The 20769-nt window shown below is 45.3% G+C and overlaps 1 protein-coding gene across 1 annotated transcript in view; it reads right to left on the bottom strand.

The window, feature by feature from the left end:
- SSH2 (slingshot protein phosphatase 2) overlaps nt 1-20769 on the bottom strand; it is a 95236-nt gene that overhangs the window by 51570 nt on the left and 22897 nt on the right. Inside the window, exon 2 of the mRNA XM_084272907.1 lies at nt 11082-11125. Coding sequence (XP_084129033.1) covers nt 11082-11125 — 44 coding nt within the window. The remainder of the gene's footprint in view (nt 1-11081; nt 11126-20769) is intronic.

Here is a 20769-nt window from a genome sequence, read left to right as displayed (position 1 = left end):
CACACCTCTATCCACGACACCTACTCGATAGCATAAAACCAACCGCCCCTGTGACCAGGCAGCAGAGCTCGAAGCCAAAGGAAAACTGAGTCTGGGCTTTATTTCCAACTATTAGCTGAAACTTTCAGAGAAGCAGAGAGGGGGTTTAAAAAAATTACACAGCATCATGACAACTGCTTCAGGACTGAGATTGTCTGAAAGGTCTCGACCATCCTGGTTCAGGGATTCGCAGAGAAAAGGACAAAGCAGCCAGGTTGGTGATGCTGCAATTTTGCTAGAATATGGTTTGGTTGCATTAATTTAAGCAATGTCATCTTATCTAGCCAAGAGCACATCACTGGTTATGGCTCCTCACAGCTGTAAAGAAAATGCAGTGCCAGCTTGCTGCAGTGCCAAAAAAAATCATTTTGTTAGGCAGAAATGAAGTCTGTTGCAAGGAGCAATGGAAAAATCAGCACATTAGAGAAATGGAGGGTAACTCAATCCTTCCAGAGGTCAAGAGACTGGCAAGAACCTCATATTCCGTAGTAACACATACCACACATTCACAGACTGAAAAAAAAACCCCTCAGAACTTAAGTTATTAATTAGAACAGAACAGAAGGGCTTTACTTGAACATTGTAGAAGACTAAATGCACTTAGGTGCTGTCTGGACAGATGTCAGATTTCTTACATGCAACTAACATTACAAACACAAGCCCTTAAAAACTGCCCAAAACAACTGCAGTGATTAACTACAAGCAATGCTCTTAAACCAGCTGACATATAGATAACAGATGTGTAAATTAATTAGTCCTGGAATAATTAAGTCATGCAGTGCGTGTCCATATGCTGAGACCAAACGAAGATGGAAACATCACAGAGTTTTTTTTTCTTTTCTGAAACTTTACTCAACAGAAGTAGGAAATCCTCAAGAAAGTTCCTATCTTGAAACCTGCAGTAGTAAGAGGTGCTTGAGCCTGGTTTTGTTGCTCTAAGGACTGAAATACCAGCCTGAGACTGACACTGCCTTCAGGCTGCGTTAGTGAGATCAGTGTTTCAGTTCCTACTGTCCATTCGTACAGCATGTGTTATTTTCCAATTCTGCTTTTCAAAAGCAGACCTAAGGAACAAGCCTGTTTCTCTGTCAAAGTTGCAGCCTACATTTAGCCACGAGCAGAAGTATTGACTCAATAACCTGATCTCTCAGCACGTGGGAGCAAAGAGCAGGCAGAAAGAGGCTTCGAGGGGATGCACAACCAGACGGAGTTGAAGGCAGCAGGTCACAAGACAGCCAAGAAACTGCTCCTTGCTGGAAGCAGGTGCACTCTGCTGGGACAAATACATAAAGAATTTAAAGTGCACAAAATTACAGCGATGACAGGTAGCAGTTTAAATCACTACCATGCTGCAATAGAGCATGTGAGCACAGCCATTAATCACTGTCTGACAAGAGGTAAATACATCTGCCTGGGGTCTTGGGTGCTGCCCAGCCCAGAGCATGAAATGACACTTTGCTGCAGGGAAAAGGGCACTGCCTGTCTGAGTTCTGGGTCGGCATTTCATGCTCCCCAGGAGGTCACAGGATTAGCAGGGCCACATGCTGCCTGCTGCAGAGGCAAGCGGTAAACACCACCGCATCTGCACTCCGTCCAACATGACCCTTGTTGGGCAGCAGGATTTCATTTAACCTCTGACCACCCCACAAACTCATGGACTACACTTGCATGACATATGTATGACATGCTGTAAAAGAACAATATGATTTATTCATAGAATCATCATCTCCCCCAGTGTCTGCATCTCAAGCCGTACAACAGCTTGCACCAGTCATTTCAGCTGCTTGGCTCCCCTTGGACATTTGACCATGCTTTGATCCTGCAGTGATGTAACAGAGTCATTCTGTGTCCAGCATGGAGCTGGGATTCTCCTTGTGTAGCTGAGGCCTCAGTAGGTCTGTCACCAGTAGAATGCAGGAGGCACTGGGGGCAGGTTTTGCATGAGCATGCCCAGAGCTGCAGGAAGCACGCTCACGGCTGGACACGCAGTCCAGGCACAGGCCACACGCAAAGAGGGCATTAACCAAACCAGTGTTTCCATCCAAGATCAACAGCTGAAGGCTGAATGGCTGCTTCTTGTCAGACCACACAAAGGTGTGGGTGTCACCATGTTCCACCCACTCCTATCCCACAGGAGCCTGCTGAGTGTCTGCTAACATGCTAAGATGATTAAATCTGGAGTGTGAATTGTCTCTTTAGGCATGTTCAATCCTTAGCCTACTCTGAGGCCCAGTGACCTCTTCATTTCAGAGTATGTCTGCCAGCAGGACTTCTTTGGTCCTCTTAATTCTCCCCTTCTGAAGAGCCTAATGAAGATATGTTGCCATAGTCTCTCTAAAAACTCATCCCAGTCGGTATGAAGGGTATTAAGTCCCTTTGGACTGAAGTCCAGGTATTCCCTGAAAAAACAAGCAATGCTCTTCACTTCCTCCAACACAGCAGGGTAAATGTGTGGAAGGTACTAGAACTGTAACGTTAGTCATCTTCAAGGTAAGAGGAACAGTGGGATGATGTCAGCCATAGGAATTTTGGCCTATTAGCATCAGTGCAATAGATAAGGCAGTGCAGAACCTGGACCCACGTTTTCAGGACGTTATGAAAAAAACTTGTGAAGCTGCTGTGTTAGGCAAACAAACCTCCCCCTCACCACCATCACATCCTCTCCCACAGAGTGCTGAGCTACGGCAGTGCCTGCGCAGCCACCTTCATTTCAGTGTGCATATGGAAAGTTTGTTCTTTGCTGCTGTGCAGCTGTTTCCTGTGTCAGGTACCTAAAGTGAAGAGAGTTTTGAAAACAACACGTCGCTGCCCACAGCCCAGGGCTGGAGTCTCACACAGGCACAGCCAGAGAGAGCAGAGGCAGCAAGTTCATTTCCGTGTGCAAAGGTGGGGCTGGGTGCTTTGTTCTCCTCACCAGTGGTCTTTCCCTACAGGGACAGCTGTCTCCTCATCAGCTCTGATGGGGGAAAAGGGTCCTGAGTGGTGGCTTTGAAGATGGTGCCACACTGCAGCAGTTTGAGAGGGTCAAAGGATCTGATGACCCTGATCTTCTGGTGGGAAGTGGGTTAATTTATCCTGTTGCTGTGAGGATATGTGGCTTTCAGCAAGGAACAGAGTCTCCAGATGAGTCTGAGTGGATTAAGGCTCCAAACAGATGACTTATCTGGGGAGAGCCTTAAATTAGCGCAGCAAACCTGTAAACAGATAGACACCGCCAGAGCAGCACCCTCCCGCCTTGTCTCCTGCCACCTCCCCACCTCGGAGGGAGAAATTCATCTGTCAGAAGTCTCCTGGCCATTTTTAGCCTGGGAGACAAAGCCAACTGCGTTGTGCAGTCCAACTCAGCAGGAAAACACGAAGCCATTGCAGTAGCAGTGATCAGAAACAAGCCAACGCATGCAGGGCAGATTGAGATAGAGCACAGGCAAGAAAGAAAGTTTTCCCAGTAAGAGGCATACCACCCACCAAGGCAGCACTTACATCCCCCAGCTTTATTACAGGCAGTAAGGGAAATTTAAGAAAGTAGTTATAAAAGGAGCCCATATCTAGTTTAAAAAAAAATAATAATAAAGAAAAAGGAGAGGGGGGAGGCAGGAACAGGGAAAGCATGCAAAACTGTACTTGAATCCTGAAGAACCAGTCAGAACAGGAAGCCACATTCTAAATTTGGTTATTTAAGCTGTCAAAGAGTATTTGTGTTTTCAGTTCTTGAGCAAAGAAATCAGACAGACACAGGGTAGGGTGATAAGCATCACCTAAGAACAAAACCCTGCTTTTAAAGCTCGTTTGGTCAGTTGCCCATCATGATCAATGATTAGACTTCTTAGCTGAGAATTCAACACCTATTTTGCAGTATTACCACTTCATTAAACTCTTCCCTCACAAACCCCACGCCCAATCATTGTATAGTTTACTTATCATTAAATCTTAGAGGGTCTGACACAAAGAGATGGATGCTCAATTACACCCATTTTACAGAGGCAGAAGCAAAGAGCAGGGAAGGACCAGAGCAGTGCCACCAAGCAGCAACATCTATCCTTCTGGTCTCTCAACAAGCAACACTAAATGTTAGACTGAGATAACATGATGAGACCCAGCTTTTGCTGGAACTTCTCCCACAGCCACCTTCTCCTCCTGCTTTCTGGAGAGCTGCCTTCCATGTGCATTCAAGCAATTCAAGAGGAGCTTTGAAGAAACAAGTTCTTTGGATGCAAAAACTACATCTTACTTCACAGCAAACTGCTCTCTCTGTAAACATCTACATTGCTACTGAAAAAGTTAATCCAGAGCCTTGCAAACAGCACTGCTCTAAGTCCAGCAAGGAAGAAACTGGCCTGTATGACATGTCTGAGGTCATAAAATGGGTGATGTGTTATTTCAATGAAGTATGGAAGAGAAATACCTAAATCCTCTCAACTGTCAAAACCACACCCTTGGTTTTTTAGCTAATTTAATAAAGGAGTGGTTTTGATGTAATGAAATCAAAGAGCTGAATGGCAGCAAGTCCAGAAACCCTGGCCCAGATTCTCAAAATACATGGAAGTGTCTGAAATCCACACAGCTCTGAAAACTGAGGATTCTCATTTGACTTTGAAGCTTTGCCAAGGTCCCCTACTTTGAAAGGGACCACAACGTCTGTTTCAGTTTCCCTTTCTATTTACACCAGGGATCTTTCCGTCACTTAGATTCCTTTAGCTTAGAGCACCTGGTTCAAGCTGGGCAGGAGACACAGGCATGCATGGAATCCTTACAGCACCTTCTGATCAGCAGCTCCTTTGCTAACCTCTGAAGAAGAAGGAGCCCAAGTACATGAGAGCAGCTCTTCTGGGCTCGCTCAGACCCTTATGGCAGTTGAAGGATCTGACCCACCTTCATTCCTTTTACTTCCCAGTTTGTCTTTGCCTTGCTCCTCTTTCTCCCCTGTTCACATGCTCAGAGCGACACATTAACAATCTTTCCATCAGCATTCAGATTTTGGGCAGGCTCCCTGCTATAATACTCTACCTTTGCCCAGTAATTTGATAAAGGGACAGCATTAGTCTGCTTGATCCTTCAGCCTGGGGATCACATCTCAAGTCATCTCAGGCATTACTGTGATCCACAGGTATGTCATCAGACTGGACTGAACATGTAACCACAGAGAGAGATCTTGCAGTGAACTAGCCCTGCAGATACCTGTTACTAATCTAACAACCCCAAGCTTTACTACAAGCACTACATCTTTGCTCACAGGTTGGTGATAAAACACCTGGCACTCAGAAATGAAGACCGCAGCCCCACTTTCATGACTCCTGAGGTGCAGCCCACAGAACTTTCTCTGGTGAGCAGAGCTGGCAGATGAACAGAACTGTTCTTATCTCAGTATTACATTCTCCACAAGCAGCTGCAGTAAATGGCACTGAGAGGCTAAGCTGTCACTGAAAGGAAAGACAGAAAGATGGATTCAGGAAGCACGTTCCAAAGATAAGGGTCATACTATAAGAGCTTAGTAATCTCCAGCATGGATAAACACAAGCTTTCCTGTACACCACACACAGAGGTCCCTCTTACTCAAGATCTGGAGTTAACAAGCTGTCTTGCACACCCATTAGAAGATCCAGCTACTGTTCAAGTACCAACAAAGTAAGTGTTTGGCAGCTGCAGCAGTAAGCAAAGGAGGAAGGTTTAGCTGCTAGAACTCACAGTGCATGGTGTTTGGAAGTCTCTCCTGTAACACCAGACAGGCTTTAAGGATAACCAGAAGCATCAGGAGCCCACCACAGGAGCACCAAATGGCAATGATACACATCTCCAGGAGTCACAGAAGATACAGGAGGATGCAGATTCACACATCTGCAAATGAGCCTTCTGAAGTGCAGTCAATTTGGTGTCGCTCCCCTCCCTCTCCCAGGTCCTAGCACACATCTGCTGTAACCCTCAGGGAGGGAGAAGCTGACAATGGGTCTCAGTTTAAAAATCAAACAAAGTTGGTTTACTATTTATAGAGCTGTTGCCCTATACAAGGAAATACAGGCACCGATTCCACTTCTCTGTTTTACAGCTCTTACACTGTTACAAGCCGTAAGATCCTGCGTCAGACTGTGCTCTTCCGCTCCTCCAACAAAGGTATTTACTCACAGCTGGAAACCTTGAGGCATCTTGGCATATCCAACTGTTATCACAGCAATAATCTGATTTGCTTTCCTTCCCAGTTCACTCCTGGAAGGAACTATTTTGATTTAAAAAAACAAACCAAAAGGCAAGGTAAGCTTCCTTGGGTTGAAAAAGGTGTTGGACCTGGGTATTTTTTCCTTTTTTAACATCACCCTCCTGGCCTGATTTGAAGGAGGGTGGACAAGCACTTTTAGAAAACATTTTCAAGTAACAAACCCCAGATTTCAAGCAGGACTTTCTAACTTTCTGTGGCACCAGAAGGGAATAGACAGGCTCTTTAGCTCTACCTAAGCAAGTGGACTTTAGTCTGACCAAGCACCAGGCTATAAAAGTTCAGTGAACTGCTCTGAAGTCCCCAGCAGCCTTGCTAGGCAATGAGCTCACTCAGTTTTATATGCAGCAGTTACTGCGCAGCCCCAAATGCTGCATTTCAGCAGAGCTGCTTCAAGTCACAGAGAACTGGTAAATTCACAGACAGTGTGGAAATGGAGGCCCCATTTCAAACATACACCCCAAAAGCTACTAGCAGATCCTGACATCAAATCCAACACAGACTGCAGCATCCGTGCTGCCCCAGGCCCTGGAGATGTCGTTTGTCAGCAAAACAAAGATGCTGAATCCCTGCAACCTTGGCACAGACACACACAAAACCTGAACATCAGTAGTCAGTTGGTGTAAACACAACTCAGAGCTCAATACACACGTATTTTTTCTGAGTTTTAACAACATCAGGATGATGCAAAGACGTTGTTAACACAGATGCTCCATTAAAAGTGTATTTGGCGTGGCAGCAGCATGTCTGGGTACAGAAGATGTGCAGGCCAGTGAGCTGTACAGCCTCTAGATAGCCTATTAAAAAAGTCTAGAAGACAGCTATGAAGGTAATAAATGTAATTAATAGCTTGTTCAGGACATCTGCTTAGGCAGTACTCTGTTTTAGTCCCACTAGCCAAGAGGTCTATGTCTACAGGTGACGTAGACCAGCTTGATCAGGGGCTCCAGAACAAGAACTTGGACCCACATCAGGGGTTTGGGAATCTGCTCATGAACTGCAAGAAGAGTCACAGCTATGACAGGGTACAGAGACCCTCCCAGGCTTCCCCCAAAGCAGGGCATGGGTGGGAGAGGAAAACATCCAAACCATTTTACGAGTGGGGAGGCCAAGATAGTTTTCTCCTATTCACTGCTCAGCTTCAGGTATTTGCAGCTCTGATTTGCTGTGGGGTTTCTAGTAATGGGCAGAAATCTTATAGAAGAGGTGCACGCTCAGTACACTCAAGTACTTTTCTCAAGTAGGAAAACAAGGCATTTCTCTTTGCATCAGATGGAAAGAATCTGCCAGAAAGTACCATTTCAAGCATCTTCCAAGGCTAACTGCAGATCACACGTGAACACTCCTTCTGCACATCTTACAGCTCTTCCCACCTTTTGGAGAAAAGCTTTAAGTGGCTTCTGCTAGCACACAAAGCAGAAAACTCCTCATCCTGTGATGGTTCTGGCAGAAACAGCCTTCAGAACAGGAGTCTTGGTGAGATATGGGAAGGCCCATACCTTCCGCGCACACAGGAGCCGAAGGGAGGCAGTGCTGGGGGAAGAGGACTGACTGATGCTCTCTCTTCATGCAGGCAAACCCCAAAGAGGTGAGTGCAGACCCATCAGCTAATCTGACTGCTCTGTAAAGCAGGTTCAAGTTTAAACAACCTTTTCACATGCCTTTCACCTTGTCTGTGGGACTAGAGTCCAGGCAATCAGACCTCTGTGGGCTTGGATCTCAGAGCACAAACAGGTCAGCACCCAGATAGATTTTTAGGCAGAAGGATCTTTGTGTATCATAGAATCACAGAATTGTAGGGGTTGGAAGGGACCTTGAGAGCTCATCGGGTCCAACCCCCCTGCCAAAGCAGCTCCCTAGGACATCTCACTCAGATAGGCGTTCAGGTGGGTCTTGAATATCTCCAGTGAAAGAGACTCCACCACCTCCCTGGGCAGAAGTATAATATATATATATATATATATATATACACACCTAGAAGTATAAGTTCCTGTTTGAAACTAATTTCTCTGCCTCTTTGGAGAACATTTTAGACTTGATGCTGTTCTTAGCCTCTGCTCAACAAGCACTAGTCACTCCTGTCATGCTACCAGTCTTCCCCCTCCACCTCAAGATATAACCCAGATCTCATGAGTGAGAGAAGATAAAGAGCAGAAACCTGACACAAGAAGCTATCTAGAAATTGCTAGCCATGGACCTAGCAATGCTGTCGAGCTGGATCTCAGTGGAACACTTGTCTCATTTGAGATAGCAATCCCTAGGCTGTGCAGAGACACAGGGGCTCAGGAGGATGGAAATGAAGGCCTCAAGACCCATCACGTTTTCTGACACCAAACACGTCTGTGTGCTTATGCTCAGATCTTAAGCTAATTCCCTCCTACAAATTATAACATCTTTATGCACTAACATCCTATTTTATAAATATAAGTAAGTTATTAACCCAAACATGCTCTTAGCAGTGCTCTTGCATTCAATGTCCAGTTAACAGGATGAGCCTGGGCATGCCAGAAGCCAACCATGCTGCCCTGAGGTAGTGTTGAAACAACTTGACATGACTGCAGGAGACAAAAGGACTCCTCCTCAGAAGAATTTTACAACCAGCAAACATCCCATCCCAAACACTGACTGTAGCTACAGCCAGGTTACCTGAATTATGTCTCAGGAGAACTTCACCAGCCTGGCCTTGCCCAGGCAGGTAGCTGGGAAAGCTGGGCTGCTGTAGAGCACTATTCAGTGACACTGCTGCTGGTAATGTACCTTGGCTTTTAAAGCCAAACTCAGTCCTTTTTACTGTCTCCATCTTTCATAGCTACTAGTTGCTGCGCTCCCTTGAAAACCCAGGCTCAGATACACTCAGAAGCTGTTTATAGCTTCTGCTGCTTTTCCACAGCAGGACTCCAGGTTGACGACTTACCCACATTTGACTATTATTTTTATCCTACTGTAATCAAACACATTTCACACCCACCCCCTTGTTTTCCTTAAGAAGGATCTTGGTTTCAGTTAGCTTTCTGACCTCAGCAACAGGAGTCACGCAGTTCAGATCACCACATCAACAGCAGGTTGTCATTTCCTACCCCAGGAAGTTATTTAAAATATATTTAAAAAAGCTTGTTTCAGACATAACCTGCAATTGTTGCTAAGTGCCCACAACAATTAAATACCTCCTGTCCCCTCCAATGCATTATGTACACTGAGATCAAGTCATAAGCTGATCTTGTGACTGCTGGAAGGCTAAGAGTGAAATTAAAAATCAGAGTTTAGCTGAGTTCAGTTTGAGCCGTTGGGAATTGTACTTTCCAGCTTTCCTCTCAGTCATGAAAGCTGTGAAATGAAGAAACAACAATTCTTAAGTCACCACTTAAGGGTGGAAGACTGAAGAAAACAGACCAGTCACCTCTCCTGTGCCACACAGGGCTGCACTAAAACGGTGGGAAGGTGCTACCCTGACAGCCGTTTCTTCTGCAGATCCACCCATGCTGACCCCAAACTCAAAGTCCAAATCTTGTTCAAGCCTACTAAACACTAGAAATTACAGCTTCTGTTGTTGCCTACCAACAGAAACAACATTAAAAGAAGAACTGTAACAGCCAAAGAGTTCTCATAAAGTGAGAACTATGTCACCTTCACTTCCCCTTTTCTCCCTCTGGAGGGAATCTTACACCTTTCATAAAACTTGACTGCAACAAGAAAGTGATCCTGCTGCCAGCGACCTCTCCTAGAACAGACAGCTTTTGCTTTTATTAATTTGAGCTGAAATTATTATTTTGATGGCTTAGAGGACAGGAGATAAATCTTCAGGAAACCTACCCTTAAGACTACAGCTCTGTTAGAACACAGCCATCAATACCTGTCACTCTTCACTGAGTTGAGTTTCAATGTTTGTTTGGTTTTTTAGGGATAAACATTTGTCCAAAAAGATATTTCCTGAAGCATCTGAAAATGGCATTTACAAACACAACACATCTCCATGCTAAACAATCCCAATTTAACCCCCCCCAACCCTATCTGAATCAGTAGCAAGTATCTACACATCCACTGAACACGGTGTTCTAAGAAGCAGGTGTCCTTATGGCACAGGGTCACCCTGTGCTTCAGCCTCTAGAAATACAACTTTTGACAAATCCCAAAGGTGATGAGGGCATAGCCAGGAGGTGAAGGAATGCAGTTAAGAGCATGACTGCTGCTGCTGAAGTCTCTCCTGTGACGCTCCTGCCAACTGGAATTATCCAATTCAGCTCCTGATGGCAACACAAACTTTTAAAGCAGAGAACAAGAGTTTATTAGAGTGGTTATTCCCCTCAGAATATTTTGATGATGGGGCAAATCCTGAAAAAAAACTACACATGATCTTGGAGGGGAACACCACAACCAGGATCTGCTCCTAAGACACAAGCAAACTCTCCACACACTCAAAGAAGTGGAGTATCACCATCTTATTCAGAAGATGTCTGCAGGCAAGATACCACTTCCTGGATGCTAGCAGCAGTTTGGAGAATATACTTACTGACATCTTTGTGATCCATTCCCCATATATATATGCATAGAAAAATTATATATGTGTGTATATATGTATATATAACTTTTTTTAGTGTGATCTGACTTTTGCTGTTTCCTGCTGCAGCAGCCCCCTTCCTGGGAGCATCATTTAGGCCAGAGTTGAATATATTTTTCATTAAAGTTCTCATGAGGCAGTGGTGTGACATTAACAGTAGGCAGAACATGATGCATGTTTCAGAACAAGAACAAACCTGCCCTCCCACCCCGACCCCTGCTGAATATTTCACATAGGAAGATGACCTTGAGGACTCTCACAAGCCTCAAGTGACAATCTTACCTTCTGGGTTGGGACCGGCATTCTTCTTCCCCACTGTCTGCCTCCTGCATACATAGGAAAAGAGAGAAAAGTTAATATGTTTCAGTACATGGAGACTCCAAAGACTTGTATTTCCCTGGTTTGATTGTAGGAGGCAGAGGAAATCCTCGCTGCTGCTCGGTGTAGCTGTCACTACAGCACAACTCACTTTCTGCTCAGCTGTCACTTCGTGTTCCCTCAAAACCCTTTTAAAAACTCAACATTACCAGTATTTTTGCCACTGTGGGATTTAGCATGTTTTTACAGGGCCTTCCAATGACCCCTGCCAAACAAGGGAGGCCGAGGGACAAACACGCAGTTTACTTCTGGGTAAAACATCTCCATTGGTTTGGGGTTTCTTATTACCCTCACATAGATTGATTAATTCATAGTCCAGTGTCAGCAATCAAGTGGAACAATCCACAAAGCCAGTAAGTAATAAACCTGCCAGATAGGACCAGGGAGGGGGAGGGAGGTGGCACAGATAGACCTGAAAGTGGAAATTTGACATACTATGCTGCTTCAGATGCAAAATTAATATGCACAATCTCTAATGTGCTGTGGAATTTTACTAGGCCTACCTGCTAGAGCCCACAGCAATACCTCAGTAGAGAGATCTCAGCAATTAATTCTGCTTCACAGTACGTTTATGCAGGCATTGCCAGGCAGGAGCTGGAGATGGGGTATCAGATCTGTTTTATGCATGGAAAGCTCCCATGTTCCTATAGGTCTGCAGGAGCAATGCATTTTAAACACATACCATGCTGAGATATCCTGAGAAAATCAGAGTTCAGCACAAGGAAGGAAAAAGGTACTTTTGTTCCTAAAGAAAAGGTAATTTTGCTTTGGGCTGCCCTGGTGCAGCAGCTCTCCTCTCCAGCGAGCACCCACCCTTTGCTGGCAGCGTGTGGTCCAGCAGGACTCTCACAGAACTGATCCACAGTGAGGAGCAAGTGTGGCACTGTGTATTTTGGTCATTTTTCAAGACACAAACCAGCCAAGTGGGTGGTTGCAAGGAACCTCTGCCAGTCAATGGGGCTGTTAACGGTTTGCTGATGAAGTCGCGTGGCGGGCACTTAATTCTCTGAAGTATTCAGGGGTCACAGAGTTCTTTTCTACTTAATTTACCAAGCTGCAGCATAGTTAATGCACTGCTCTCATTCTTCTACTACTCATCCTACCATCCTTTAGGCTGAACACATCCTCAAGGAGCAGGGACACTGGCACAGATTGTGTCGTGGCAGGAGTAGAGCGGATCGGCATGTTCTGTCGCTGGGGTTACTCCTATAATCCAGGGTCACTTTATAAACACAAAACAATGTGTTTCTACTGTACTTCTGAAACAGGAAAGTGGGGACAAAACACAGGGAGTTGCTGTTCTGCAGACACGTGGGGAAGGGCTGAAACTGAAGCCAGAATGTCAGCGGAGAGTGAAACTATCAGCTGGCTTCAGCGCGATGTGGAAGGTGCTTTATCCTGCACACAGGGCTTTCTGGCTTACACCCCACAGCACACAGATGGAAACTAAGAGAAGGTGTGTGAGGGATTTCATGGGCTGGGGAATGAGATAAAGGGCAATTCCAAAGAGGATCAATGGAAAAAGGAAAAGAGGAACTGAATGTACCGGGGTCACTGGTTCAGCCCCACCAAAGAGGACACGTACCCACCTGCCACCCAGGGCAGGAGAGGATGGGAAGCAACAGGAGAGGGGGAGATTCTGGAATAGACACATTTACAAAACCTACAGGAACTATCATGTTAAAGCATCAAACTCAGAAAAGGGGAGGAGTGAAAAAGTTCAGTTTCCTTAAGGTAAATGGATGTTTTTTTCCCTGAGAATCTTCTGAACTACGTTATTGGTGCTTATTGCACAGATTCATTTTTTAAGCCAGAGTTAAATGCAGGTAACTCCTGCTGGATACTCTGTTGTTCTCATTTCAATTAGCTGAACCTGTGAGATATGAGAATAACTAGAATAACCTATTGGTCTTGTATTTCTAAGAACAGAGCTAGAACGAGACTGTGAAGTAGTTCACTTGGAGCCACCTGCAACCACAAATTCAAGCTAAAACCTGCCAACCATCTACAACAAGTAAGAGCTGGCAGGAATACCTTCTGCTCATCATACCTTAGAATTAGCTCAGCTATTTGAGAAGGAAGCTGGCATTCCCATCCCCTTCAAAATGAAAACACCAGTGAATTCCAGAGCCACCAGAAAACAAGCCGTAGCATCACTCAGAAGGGTGCAAATGCACAGATGAAGAGCAGCCACCAGAGCAGCAGCAGCTCCTTCAGACAGCCAAGTCCTTGTTCCCCAGATGAAGTGTCAGCTGCGTTCACTGGCTGGCAGGACACTCTGGGACACTCTCTGGGGTACAGACCCAAGACTGGCCTAGCTAAAGAAGGATCCAGTGCAGTAACTTTCCATTATTCAAGCTTTTGCAATAACACACTGGCTCAAGGATGCATCCAAGGCAGACTGGTTGCAGTCCACAGCTCCAAAGACTGGACAGCTGTCCTGGCGATCCACACTGCCCATGCAGCCAAAATCTCTGCACATTTCAATTGTGTTGCTTAACACCTCAGGGGCAGCAGCTATTCAATGGACTCACTCCATGTTTTGGCCTATTTTGGTTTGACAGGCAGTAACAGCAGCATTTTAAGCACTAGCTTCTAGGGGTCTGCCTGTGGAAACAGACAGCTGTGGAGCCTTTACACTGCTAGTTGCTAAGTGCAATGGACAAATCTTGTAAGCATTCACACAGCTCAGTGTGTTCTCCTCAATGGAGCCCCATATTAGAAGTTCTTGTAGCAGCTATTAAAGAAAAAAACCCCAAACAACCCACAAAACACACAGAAGGTTTGCAGGATGAGGATTCAGATCTTTGAAGGGTCAGTCACCCAGCATCATCAGCAACAGAGCCCCATTAAATTGAGAAGGGCACCACCACACCACTGGCTTTGCCCAATCTCAGGCCTCATCCTACAACTTTGGGTTGCACGACCTGACCTCACAGCCTCACAGCATTAGGATGGTCGTGTTAGATGGGGATGACAAACTTGACCATAAGGAAGATACTACAACCGCTGCACCTTTCATTCAGAGTGCTGCATTTAAGACTTTTAAATGGTCCTTGTGTCTTGGTGAGACACTGGGACACATTGCCCAGGGAAGTGGTGGATGCATCCCTTCCTGCAAGTGTTCAAAGCCAGGTTGGATGTGGCCTTGAGCAGCCTGGTCTAGTGAGAGGTGTCCCTGCCCATGGCAGGGTGGTTGGAACTTGATGGTCTTTAAGATCCTTTCCAACCCAAAGCATTCTATGATTCTAAATGTCCTAAACAAGGTCAGCAAGACAAGAACCTGGAAGCTAGCATCAGGTGTGCACTTAGATTCCTTTGAATGAACCATTATTTATCTCAAGTCCTTCTGAAAACACCATTACCTGTTGTGGTCTGTTTGTTATCACTCAAAGTTCTCAGATCCTGCCAGAGCATAAGCTCTGATGAGTTCTCTGTGGGCTGACAAAAAAGTTCACTTGTGGGGTCAAAAGGAAGAGGTGAGAGAGGAAGGGAAGAGGTTTCAGTACATGCAGGATAGCTAAAGACACAATGTGGTTTTTGAATAAGCCAAAACAGCTCAAAAGTATGTATTTGCCTAAAGAACAAGTTCCTCAAACCCACACTAAGGAAAAATAACTGAAAGAGTGGTTGAAATCTCTACTGTGCTGTTCAGGAACCCAAGCTACACAAGCTTTTTCAGCATTGTAATGGAATAGCCATTTCCACATGGCAGAAAAGTCCTCGGCACAGCAACTGGCAAGCCTGGTATGCCACAGCCCGAAGTCCCACAGATGACAGAAGAAAATGATCAGTGTATTTCAGGATCATCTTAGTTCCACTCAAAATTCAACCCTCAAGAGCTCAGCGTGGAGGAGGCTGGACATGGCCCAACCCATTACCACCCGTCTCTGCCGAAGCTCGTACAAGATCTCCAATATTAGGCATAAATGCAGCAGATGTGTGTGAGGAACACATCTCTTCAGAATATCTCTGTCTACTCAAACAGAACAAGTGTGATTTGAGCAGGAGATCCATCGCTGGTACCTGGGTGCTTTCTGGAACAAAACGAACCTTCACTAACCTCTTCCTGTTCTCAGCAGCAGCTCTGACCAACCTGCATCCTACTCCTTCCAACGTTTTGTCCTGGTATTCACAGAGCAGTCAGATTCAGATGTCTGAATCACCTTCACCCCATCAATCACCTCCTCTGCTAATGCACCCATACCTCCTCATGGACAGAGGGCATTCAGTATTGAAGAAGATACAGCCAGTGCTCCCAGATTTCATGTGTCCAACCAGTGTTTCTCCTCTTCCACAAGTCCGTGCTGCCATGCAGAGCGTACCATCCTTGTCCTACAGTTCTCTGCACTGTGTTCTGGTCACTGTGTAATCCTGCAAGCTCAAAACCTCACAAAACCCTCCTGTGACACCCTTCAGCCCAAACTCAGATGCAATGACACGTCACCCCACTAGAGGGGAGGGCAGGACAGAGAAGTCGTGCCCGATGCATGGCCACGCATCATGCTTCAGGAGGGAAGAGCCTCCAGGATTGACACGACTAAAAGGAGCACATTCAGATTTTCGGGCTGTTTTCTGTTTCTTCCCAAAGAGGAGGAGGAGGAAGTGCTGCTGTCAGGGCATTGATGCACCGGCCAAAAAGCAGATCAGAATCTGTACACTTTCCTTTCTGGGGGCATCTTTGAGAAGGCAGTTTGTGGTTTGAGAAGGAACATGCTTGGGGAGCACCCCTGGACACCCAGACCAGCCATTCGGAGGTGTGACCTGTGACAGTGCCCCACTTCAGCTTTCAAAGCTGCCTTCACACACGCAGTAGCAAGAACCTTGGCTCCTGCCCCAGCCTTGGGTTCCCTCTGCCCTGCAGCACCGGGGTATAACCACAGTGATAGGTGCAAGAGAAACCAGCTTCCACAAACACTGGATGCTGGATTGCTCCAGCCTCAAACCAGCCTCCTCCTCCAGCCTGCAAGGAGGAGGAAGCTGAGCAGCACTGATGATCTCCAGAGGGAGTCATGCCCTGCTTTCCTTGACCAGAAACAGAGGCCTTGGGGGAAATGGAAGGAATGAGTCGCACAGCTCTAAACTAGGCCACGATATTAAATGCAGTTTAAAGTGAAAGATGAAAAATTCCATCTCTGCTCCTTTCAGGCCATGTAGGACAGAATATGCAAAACATTAATCCTGTTTGTGCTTTGATCCCCTGCCAACTATCTGTCAGCAAAAGGGCAAGGGAGAGGAGAGAAATTTTTGAGTGCTATTCTGTTCTATACAATGGGAGTCACTCCATGTCACGCAAACAATTCTGCTCTTATGAATCTCCTCTTTGCAGACTGATGTAATGATAAACAAGATTCAATCTGTAGCCTTACGTCCAGGGACTGGAGCTGTCTGTTTGTATTTAACATTAGGAATGTCACAGCAAATTCTTTTACTGGGAGAGATATGATTATTAGCATAAGTCACACATCTGCCATTCCCTACATTTCTATTAGCCAAGGGACATTTCACACAGACAACACTTCACGCAGGCTATACCCTAAAAATGCATCTTTCAAACCTGAAGAGAGATTCTGATTGAATAACTGCTTGTTACATAGGATTTTCTGCCAACATACCTGCCTGCACAGACAATGCCTGGGAAGTGTTTTTACCAGGAGCGTGCGTGGCCACAGCCATCAACATCAAGAGAGCACTGACAATTTAGACAGGACAAGGATTCCAGTTTTCATCCCATGAGTCAACATTTTGCTCCTAGTTGTGATGTGCACAGTTCAGACCTTGCAGAACTCTTCTGCCCTTCTCTATTTTCTAAATCCTGGCCAGGTATTACTTGCCCCTGTCACAGGATTCCTTCCACAGCTGCACACCCTGGCAGAGAGTGATCCCAAATTCCTTGTAGGAACCAAGAGGTGGATCTGAAACTACTCTCATTTCCTGAAGGCGTTAATTTTCAAAGTCAATGTTGTTCTTCTAAAGAAGATCCTTATTAACAGGGGGAGAGAGAATTGTGCAAGAGCAGGAATGCAGAATAGCAGAAGCTATTTTGTGAGAAGCTGCACCAGGCAAAGAGCTTGAAGCCTTTTTGCTTCTCCTAGTGAAGCACCACTGGCAGCTTCTTATTTATACAAGAGAAACTTAGTGACTACAGATCCCCCAAACCCACAGTGAGATTCAGACATCAGAGAGGCTTTTCACTTAACATTGTCAAGCCGCCATCATGTGAACAACTCTGGCCCCAGTCTCAAAGGAGGTACTACAAAGAAAAGGCTTGTAATTAAATGAGCAATCTTCCAGTTCTCTGCTTACCCTTTCCTTGCTTAGATCCCATCCAGTTGTTCAAACACACACCAAGTGCCTCTGAGCCCAACATGACCTTTGCTGGCAAGAAGGCAGCTGCTTTAGTCAAATCAGAGGCTGTGCATCCAGGCACAGATCCAGTTGTTAAACCATGCAAACACTCCTTCTCATGGCATCCACCAATTTCCCAGCCTATCTCTGGCTTACAGCTGTGCAGTATGGGCAAGCTCCTCCATACAGCAGCTCTCCTTGCGTGTCAGCAACTAGTGAGCAAGTCAGTACAAAACCCACCTTCCCCCAGCTATTACCCAACCCATGGATAACCCAGTCTGGTCAAGTATTGCAGAGAGGGTACATTACTGCAGCCACAGCCTTTCCTCTAACACAAGGCAAGTCACCTGGAGATAAAAGCATCCACTTCAGGTTCATATTCCTTAGCGCTCAACTCTTGACACAGGCACTTGGTGGCATTAGAGATGCCCTGGAGTGTCCAACATCTGCACGGGGCTGGCATTAGATGCCCCAAAAAAGCAACTGAATAGAGACCCTTGAAGGCTAAAGGAGCAGGATCTACCAGGATCTGTGTAGACATCCCTCTGAACTGAAGTTCAGCATCTTCCAAGATGAAATAGCTGACCTATTCAACAGCAGGCCCTGCACAAGGCTGTCCTGTCAATAATTTCAAATCATCTCCTGGAACAAAGTCAGACAAGTGTCTGAGTCAGATTGACAAATATCTACTGCACGTTCCTGTAGCAGAGACACTTTTATACAGTAGTCTGAGTTGTATCAATCTCTTAAATAAACTGTGTTAGCAAAAAGCCCACACATACTGCATTTGCAGTGAGGCTGAAGTGCCAGCAACAACACTCTGGGTGGTAAAAAGAAACAAAGGCTGACTCGAAAACCTGGGTTGATAAAAGGTTCCCCTTTTTCTTGCAAGAAGCCCAAATTTACCAGCTAGAACTTCCAGGGCTGGAGGGAGGATGCTGAACTGTAACAGGTACCATTTCCAGACAGTGTCTAGCAGCAGTTTGATACTAAAAATAGTGATTTGACCACCAAAAACCAGGACAGCCAGAGTTTGCAAGTTCCACAGCTGCAACACGGAGAACAAAGGGAACCAGAAATCAGCAGCAGTTTGTACTAACTGATTATTCAGTATAATATGGAAACCATCAGCATGGCAGCAATATGCCTATAGAGGATAGGTCTCAAAGCTGAATTGAAAGCCAGTTCACTTCAGAATCCCTTGGTCTCTGGAGATGGTTAACCTTAATCGTTATTAAAAATTATGAAACTAATGAATAAAGTCACCCAGTACACTCTAGAGAGCTACTCTAGAGTTCTTGGACACCTTCTGAAATACTTACATTTCCCATCAAATACTTTTTAAAAATAGAAGTTGCTACCAGGAAGCCTTTAAGTTTCACATAAAAGTTCTTTAAAAACCTAAGCTGAGCAAACTCAGCCAAAAACAGGAAGGGGGAGAGCTGCCCTGTGCTTTGCACTGTGCTTTTACTGCCCCAGACCAACAGGGATAAGGGGTAAAGCAGCAGCTTTCTCCAGCCATTTCTCCCTCACCCAGCACTATTTGCATGAAATGTTTTGAATGAAGTTTTCCTCCTCACATTTTCCTGCGTTTGAGGTTCCACATAGGCAGGAGCTTTCTGTAGCCAAGTGTTCATTCAGAGGTTGGCATTCCTTTCGGATTGTTTTCTGTATCACTTTGCTGTGTCAGTAATTGGTATATTTAGGTCAAAGACGTTGTCCTTCTGCTCCAGAGAGAGAGAAAAAACCCAAGTTCCTTATCAAAGCTTTCATCTTCCCGCTGGAGCAAAGATCTTTATGCAAACTGTGTTTGGGTTAGGCCTGACTAAAAACTGCAGGAATAAAACTCAAACACTTGAAGACAGAAATGAGAAGGCTCCAACTGGTACAACAAGAGTCAGGATGAAAAACTACAGCATGACACAGCCTACTACACTGCGCCACAAGAGCAGATTAAAAAGGAGATTACTGTCAATTGAATTTCCGCAGTGAATAAGCTGGTCTGATGAGGAGTACAACAGCTTTTGCCTTAATCACAGGGACCCACCCAAGGGAAAAAAAAAAAAAAGAAAAAATACAAACATTGTAGATACGTGTTCACATCAAATACCCCTGTGCCAAAGGAGTGTTAGACACAGCTTCCCTCTAAAGCTGGGTAGTAGCATAAAATCTTTAGACACTTAGAGGCACTAAAAAAGAGAAAACAATCTGTTGTCTCTCTGAATAAACCTTTCCTCTAACTTTTAGAAGGCCTTTCAACACTGTGCAAGTATGACAGAAAAGGCAGGTATTTAACATAATTATGATGCTTTGCTAGAATCTTGAGGGTACCTGCTTCATCTCCTTTTAGGCAAAACTAATGGAGCTGTCCACTGGAAGTCTTAAAATCCAGAAGCATTTGTTTCCCTGCAAGAGCAAATGCATTTCCTGATGGAACAAGTGTGAGAAAACTCACTTGCTGTATAAACACAGGCACTGGACCCAGTTTTCATACTGGGAAGTCCTGCTGATGTCATGAGCGTTGACTAAGGCCAATTCAAAGATATGTGTGTGTACGCTGGTGAATCTCAGGGCAGGGCTTCTACACAACAAACAGTCTGTGATTAAAATGAAATCCTAGCTCCACAGGTTACTGCAGTGAGCAGCCCTTCATTACCCATTCATGCAGGGTGACACATTTACATGCAGGAAATTGTCCCTACGCAATTACCAAGGATGGACATTGACACCTCAGACCCTCTCCAGTCACTACCTGTTAATACATCGTCCTTCCTCAACCTCCCAGTGCACTCAAGAGCTTTCACAAGCAGCATGGCCACGTGCACCTCCTCACCCAGAGGCCTGACATCTTCACCTTAGAAGCTGGGAGAGAAAGTCTCCTGAACTGTCTTGAAAGGAAAACACCCAACCCACAACCAACAAAACCCCGAACAGCTACAACTAAACAAGGCTGAAGGAGCCTCAAGAGCAAACTGACTCATGTGCCATAGGCAGAGAAGTTGGAGACCTGGAAATGCTGATAAAAGCTGATGATCTTTTATCATCCATGAGTAACACTGTTATGCTTTACAAGGCATAAGGATGTAAACCAGACCACAGCACCAGGTTCTGGTTTAGAGTCAGTTTTGAGATGAACAAACATTACATGTGTTTTTAAAAGAGGGAAATAGTTGGTTTTCACTCCTCATACTGAAGGGCTATTTTAGGAGGAGGAGGGTGGAAGGAAGGGAGGTCCACTGCAAGG

This window comes from Gallinula chloropus, assembly GCF_964237585.1.
Source record: "Gallinula chloropus genome assembly, chromosome: 19".
In the NCBI taxonomy this organism is placed as follows: domain Eukaryota; kingdom Metazoa; phylum Chordata; class Aves; order Gruiformes; family Rallidae; genus Gallinula; species Gallinula chloropus.
Note: the sequence above shows the minus strand (reverse complement) of the source record. Positions and strands in the feature narration are given on the sequence as shown.